The 7,500-nt window shown below is 49.3% G+C and overlaps 1 protein-coding gene across 1 annotated transcript in view; it reads right to left on the minus strand.

The window, feature by feature from the left end:
• Nucleotides 1–7,500, minus strand: part of LOC126988329 (glycerophosphocholine phosphodiesterase GPCPD1-like) — a gene marked incomplete at its 5' end in the record, with an annotated part of 40,321 nt that overhangs the window by 29,345 nt on the left and 3,476 nt on the right. Inside the window, 3 exons of the mRNA XM_050846386.1 lie at nt 904–1,057; nt 3,926–4,036; nt 5,197–5,331. Of these exons, the coding sequence (XP_050702343.1) occupies nt 904–1,057; nt 3,926–4,036; nt 5,197–5,331 (400 nt within the window). The remainder of the gene's footprint in view (nt 1–903; nt 1,058–3,925; nt 4,037–5,196; nt 5,332–7,500) is intronic.

Genomic DNA, 7,500 nt, shown 5'->3' on the forward strand with positions numbered 1-7,500 from the left:
TATAGGAGAAAGAAAAGTTGGAAAATTTCGTTTAGTCGGCGCAACATCTATGGTCATATGCCGGAGAGAGACAGAAGGGGAAGGAATTATAGGAGAAGGAAACAGACCCCAGGAGACGGGACACAACCCCCGATTAATACCTGGTACCCATTCACTGCTGGGTGGACAGGGGCATAGGGTATCGGAAAAGCCGCCCAAATTTTTCCACTCCGCCTGGGAATCGAACCCAGGCTCTTTCGGTTGTGAGCCAAGTGTGCTAACCACTGCACCACGAAGCCCCTGAAATGTAGGGGAACACAGGAGCTGGAGACTAACAATGGCAGCAGAGATGAGGAGTAGTGTTGGCAGGGCCGGCTCAGCCCTTTGGTGCCCTGGCTAAAATTATGGTCCCCTTCCCCCTGACGGTGGCAGACTGATGCCACCTCATGCCAGAAAATGATGAAGGGAGCCCACTGCAAAATTTTACTTTATTTAATTATTTATACATTTTTCCTTGATGACGCCCTCCACCACCACCTATTTGGCCATGCTAAAAGCCAGCCCCGAATGTGGGTATCGTAATGCTCTCTGAGGTGTTGGTGTTATGACTTAAGAGTGACAAAAGATAGGAAAGAGAAATAGGAAGAGTGTAGTGTGAGGTGTTGGCATCAAGAGCCCCACACACCATGACACCTGTGTTGTGTGACCAGTCAGGTGTGACAACCAAGTGAGTCTCTTAACACAGCAGGCAGATAACTATTGCGTTATGTATGAACACACCAATGGGGGAGAGGAGAAGGGATGGCTACTTAGAGGTGATGCCATGAGTTACACAGTGCCAGGAGGTGGGACAGAAGCCTATGACGTTGCAGCGGATAATGCACACACACACACACACACACACACACACACACACACACGCACCGGTCAGCTGTCCGATGGGTGCATGCTTGGGGGAGGTGATGGGCAGCGTGGCCACCCCATAGTTCTCCTTGAGGTTGGACGGCAGGATGTAGGAGCAGCCCAGGTACCTCGGAGTGTCCTCTCCCTCGTCGACGTAGAAGTCGCACAGGAACATCTGCAGGGGAAAGGCGCAACGTTAGAGGCGGGGACGGCAGGCGTGCGTGTTAGAGAGGAGAGGAAGGATGTTGCCGGGTCAAGCTTTCGTGCTGTGGTGCTGATGCGTGGTGCTGGTGATGAGTGTGGTGGGGTGACTGCACGACAAGATCACCCCACTGACCCCAAACTTTTTGTGTGTTTTTCTTTATCTCCCTCGGTCGCTGCTGGCTCCATGGCTCCCCAGTGCCGCCTTGTGCTGGCCCAGACGTACACACACACGCACACATGAACGGACACACGGGTATAGCTAGACACACGCACACACACAAGCACACACAAACCTCCACCTCAGAATGCCAGGTCAAACACACCCCAGAGGTTTGTATACATTCAGTTTGAGACTTTATATATGACTCCGGTGGGCCTGTAAGCAGGGCTTCACCACTCCTCCCTCCCAGCGGCAGCAGCAGCAGTGCCCGCATCTTCTTAGGAACTAAAACACCGAAAAACAGCAAACAACACCAATGCTAAAAAAAACATGTGAACACTCAACACCAACACATCGCTCACGGCTCTTTGTCTCTCTTTGAAATGGCAGCACAAACAACCACACGGGTGACGCTAGTGACAGACGGTGGCGGCGTTAACGGTACAGTGATCAGAGCAATGCCAAGAACTCCTCAATGAGAATGCCAATGGTGGCGCCACCAATGAGTGGAGCCCGTGGCACTAGTAATTATAATGGTATGTCCGCAGCTGTAGCAGCAGTAGCAGTAGTAGCAGTAGTAGTAGTAGTAGTAGTAAGAGTGACAAGAGCAGCAGCACCACCACACCACCAGCTCGCGCCGGCTGTTTCCTCGGGTACATCGGCAGGTGAGTCTCGGGTACCAACCTTAGTGAGGCCTGACCCAGGCACTGGTCTGGGTCACGCGGGGCTGTAATGCAGAGGTGTTAGGGTGACATGGGCTGCCCCACCCTCGGGCGTCACCCGCACAGGCGGGCGGGGTGGGGGCCACCCTGGGGGTCACATGGTCACTCATCATCAGCATCTATTATTTTTTATCGTGTTCGGCCGCTGGCTCCTTCCTTCCGTCTGTCCATCTGAGGGGCTGCGTGCTCTGGCTATCATATCACCGGGGAACCCGTCCTTCAGGGGAGTCCCCCGCCCCCCCCCAGGGACCACGGCAGAGGAGGCACTCACCCACCCACCCACCCGGGCATATCATTGCCTAACAACCCCACCACCAAGGACACTCCAGCCCTGGGCTCCCTGTCTGCCCCACTGTCCACAGGTGCCACAAGGTCTGTGTGTTGTACAGTGCTGGACATCTGCCCGGCACTGCTGCAGAAAGTCTTTGGGCTTTCATAGATTCCTGCCATCGCAGTGCTCCGCTGCGCCTTCATAGCCTCACGCTGCACTGAATGGCCAACATGTAGACGGCCTTGAACCACACAGCACAGGCACACAACACTCAACACGAGCGGGTTAAACCCAGCTTTGTGCGCCCCATCACTACATGTAAGCCAACAACACCATACTCCTCTTACTTGTCAAGGAATTTCAGTCTTGTTCTCTGGTTTGTCTCAAAAAAGAAATATTATTAGACTTTCCGTCCACTGCTGTTTAAATTCTGGTGGCCAGCCTGCGGTGGGGGCACGGTGCCCTGTGTGCCGACAGTGCCGGGAGGCTCCGTCCGCTCATGTGATCGCCCTGTTATCAACAATGACTGCCTTGTCCTGAGGAGGTGGTTAGGCTTCAAAATGCACCACTTCATGGCATCAACTAAATGTTCTGGGGGTTGTGTGGTGTTGCTTCTTTGCCTATAATAAGTCCATTGTGATGGGCCAAAGGCAGCTGGCACTGGGCCAGAGCCAAGCTGAGGGAGGGTCAGTGTTTACTGGGACTGTGTGGCTGCCCTGTGCTGCTCCTCAGCCACTCCAGACCTGAAGAGGCAGCCACATGACGTGCCTCTGGTGGGTCACCCCCCCTGGCCCTGCCTCACACGCTGGTGTCTGCCGGTCAGCCCTGCCATGCCCTGCCCACTCCTTGCACGCCTCCCTCCCCTTGGGTGCCCGGCGGCAGCAGAGGGGAGGGAGTGGCGGTCCCTGGGGTAAGGGGAAGGGGGGGGGAGAGGGAGGGGAGGGGAGAGGACCAGGATCTATGTGGGGGTGAGGAGGGGTGAGGGAAAGGCTTGGGAACAGGTCACCATCAGTGGACATCATCACATCATCATCACATCACATCAGAGCATCAGTAGTAGTAGTGGTACTGGTAGTAGTAGTAGTAGGTAGTAGTAGTAGTAGTAGTAGTAGTAGCTGTTTTGTTGTGGCTGATGGTGGGACCCCCCACCACCACCACCACCACCACCACCTCCCCTTTACTCTCCGCAGCAATGCCTGAAAGATGAAACAATAAGCGCTGTAAATGTCAGTGGCCTCAGTCTCAATAGAAGCCGCGACAACTCACCGCAGCATCACCTCTCTCCTCCTCCCTCCACTCCAGACGCTGCGTGCACCTCAGACAGGGACGGAAGGCAAGGCGACAGAGGGGAGGGAGGAACGGAAGGACGGACTCAGAGAAGCGAAGGGATGAAGGAAGGAACCAAAGAAGGAGGGAAAAGGTGGGATTGAAAACACAAGCAAAAGTCTCTGGAAAAGGACGAGCGATTAAAAACACAAAGCAAGGAATGAACGGCAAATCCACGGCCAAACAATGTAGTAATAATATCAGATACAACTCAAAAGGGCAACTTAGTATTAACACCAATTTATATGCAGCAAGACCTGAAAAATGCCTCAAAAAACACACTCTCATTAGCAAGCCACAAACACCTGACAGCCACACACCCACACTCGTAAGAACACACGCGCTTGGATTGATATTTACGTTTGTCTCCGGCTTGAGCATGCGACACTGGAAGACCACGTAATCTCCATTGTTGCAGACGACGCCGAACTGCTCCTGCGTACGGAATTTGCAGAGCTCCTCCTTCATCACCTACGAGGGAGAGAGGTGGGAGAGAATGTGAGAAGGGGTAAAGAGGGGAAGCAGTGAGTTAGAGGGAGTGAAAAGGTTAGAGAAGTGGGGAAAAGTAGTGTATCAGAGAGAGAGGTGGAGAGGTGGAGATGGAAAAGATATGTAGCAGTGAGTTAGAGGGAGTGAAAAGGTTAGAGAAGTGGGGAAAAGTAGTGTATCAGAGAGAGAGGTGGAGAGGTGGAGAGGGAAAAGATATGTAGCAGTGAGTTAGAGGGAGTGAAAAGGTTAGAGAAGTGGGGAAAAGTAGTGTATCAGAGAGAGAGGTGGAGAGAAGAGGGAAAAGATATATGTGTGAGAGGGAGAGAAGAGAAAAAGTTGGAAAGTTTTGTTTAGTCGGCGCAACATCTGTGGTCATATGCCGGAGAGAGACAGAAGGGGAAAGAATTATAGGAGAAGGGAACAGACCCCAGGAGACGGGACACAACCCCCGATTAATACCTGGTACCCATTCACTGCTGGGTGGACAGGGGCGTAGGGTATCGGAAAAGCCGCCCAAATTTTTCCACTCCGCCCGGGAATCAAACCCGGGCTCTCTCAGTTGTGAGCAGAGTGTGCTAACCACTGCACCACGAAGCCCCCAGAGAGAAGAGAAAAAGTAGTGTATCAGAGAGAGAGGAAGAAGAGAAGGAAAAGATAGATTAGACAGAGGACAGAGTAGGAGTAGAGAGCTTAAGTAATGGACAGCAGAAGGGATGAAAATGTGTGGGCTTGTACGAGGAATTTGTACAAAGGAAGAGAGAAAGAGAATGATCAGAATGGGTGTGGCGTAACTGATGATCCCGCACACACACACACACACACACACACACACAAGACCCTCGTGATTAGCCTTATAAGAACAGGAACAGGCTACGAATTCAAATTAAAAAGCCTTGCATGCCACTATGATGCAAATAAGTACTTTCCTGAATAGAATCACACACACACACACACACACACACACACACACACACACACACACACACACAAGACCCTAGTGATTAGCCTCAGAAGAACAGGAACAGGCTACGAATGCAAATAAGTAGTTTCCTGAATAGAAGCACACACACACACACACACACACACACACACACACACACACACACACACACACACACACATACACGAACGCACTCACTCACCGCCACCTCCATAATGGGCCAGATGGGCTTGGAGTTCAGGCGCAGGTTGGACAGGTCGAAGTCTGTGCTCTCCTCGACGTGCGGCTCCTGAGGGCTATTGGAGTCAAGTTCCACAGGCGTCACCTTCACCCGCACCTGTGGAGAGGCAAGGATGGGTGAGTGCTGGGGTGGGTGGAGTGAGGAAGAGGGAGAGGGGAAGAGAGGGAGAGATAGGAGGAGAGGGAGAGGCAGGAGGACAGGAGGAGAGAAAGAGAAAGGAAGAGAAGGAGAGAGCGAGAGCGAGAGCAAGAGAGAGAGAGAGAGAGAGAGAGAGAGAGAGAGAGAGAGAGAAAGGAGTAAATATGTATGTACCTCTGGAGAAAAAAAAAAAAAAGCAGAGAGAGAGAGAGAGAGAGAGAGAGAGAGAGATAGTTTACATGCACCTGTGAGAGAAAGCTTGACATAAATTCCTTCCATTGCATATTACCTGAGAACATTTATACAGGTCACACTATACAGTATCCACATTAACCTGGCAGATAAGCCCCGCCCACACCAGCCAGCCCCGCCTACCCACCAATAAGCCAACCCTTCCCAGCATCCACCAATCACGTGCAGCCTGAGTTTGAGAGGGGGCGTGGCCTGCTTGTGGATTAGCCAATGATGTACAGTTATTTGGGAAGGGGAGGGGCTTAAATATCAAAGGGGGATGGGCTTAAATATCGAAGGGGGTGGTGCTTAAATATCAAAGGGGAGGGGCTTATATATCGACGGGGCGGGGCTTAAATATCCAAGGGGGAGGGGCTTAAATATCAAAGGGGGAGGGGCTTAAATATCAAAGGGGAGGGGCTTAAATATCAAAGGGGAGGGGCTTAAATATCAAAGGGGAGGGGCTTAAATATCAAAGGGGAGGGGCTTACATATCAAAGGGGGAGGGGCTTACATATCAAAGGGGAGGGGCTTACATATCAAAGGGGGAGGGGCTTACATATCAAAGGGGGAGGGGCTTACATATCAAAGGGGAGGGGCTTACATATCAAAGGGGGAGGGGGTTACATATCAAAGGGGAGGGGCTTAAATATCAAAGGGGAGGGGCTTACATATCAAAGGGGAGGGACTTAAATATCAAAGGGGAGGGGCTTATATGCCAAGTTAGTTTGAACGGAACCTAGAAGTGTGTGGAGAAGCGTTAGATTGTCAATATATTCTGTGCATATGAGGAGATCCATGCATTCACAGATATACATGATGGTGTGTGTATATCTGTGTGTTGAGTGTGCTGAGGAGGCAGAGGGTGAGGTGGTGTGGGGAGGGGGGATGTACTTAGGAGAGCTGCAGAGGTGGAGGTGGAAGGGAGGAGACCAGACGGAAGACGGAGAAGACCTGGAGGTGGTGTGTGGAGGAAGACATGGGAACGGTAAACAAGAAGTGGAAGAAGTGGAAGAAGAGGAAAGATGGAGAAGAAAAAAAGAGGGGAAAAGGAAGAAAAGGGAGAAGAAATTACGACGAAGAAAAAAGGAAGAAAAAGTTAAATAAAAAGAAAAAAAAGGAATATGAAAAAGCTGAAGAAGAAAAAAGAAAGAGAAAAGAGGGAAAAAAAAGGGGAATATGAAGAAGCTGAAGAAGAAAAAAGAAAAAGTTAAAAAGAAAACGAAAAATAGACAGAAAAAATAAGAAAAAAAAATGAAAAAGCTGAAGAAAAATAAGAAGAAAAAGTTAAACAAAAAAGAGAAATAGAAAGAAAAGGAAAAAAAAACAAGAAGAGGAAAAAGATGAAGAAGAAAAAGTTAAACAAAAAGAAAAAGAATAAGAAAAAAAAACAAGAACAGTAATTTTAACAACAAAAAAAGAAAGAAGAAGCAAAAGAAGAGGAAGAAAAGGAGGAGGAGGAGGAAGAAGAAGAAGAAGAAGAAGAAGAAAAAGGAAGAAGCAAAAGAAGAAGAAGAAGAAGAAGAAAAAAAAGAAGAAGAGGAAGAAAAAGAAGAAGAAAAGAAGAAGAAAAAGAAGAAGAAGAAATAGAAGAAGAAGAAGAAAAAGAAGATAAAGAAGAAGAAGAAGAAGAAAAAGAAGAAGAAGAAGAAAAAGAAGAAGGAGAAGAAGAAAAAGAAGATAAAGAAGAAGAGGAAGAAAAAGAAGACAAAGAAAAAGAAGAAGACAAAGAAGAAGAAAAAGAAGAAGAAGAAGAAGAAGAAGAAAAAGAAGAAGAAGAAGAAAAAAGAAGAAGCTATATATTCATGTGCGTCACCATGCTGTGTAAACCTGTAAAGAAAAAAACCTATCAACATACGTACATAAATTCGCACACACGTACACAAGGCGACTTAG

This window comes from Eriocheir sinensis, chromosome 69 (genome assembly GCF_024679095.1).
Source record: "Eriocheir sinensis breed Jianghai 21 chromosome 69, ASM2467909v1, whole genome shotgun sequence".
In the NCBI taxonomy this organism is placed as follows: domain Eukaryota; kingdom Metazoa; phylum Arthropoda; class Malacostraca; order Decapoda; family Varunidae; genus Eriocheir; species Eriocheir sinensis.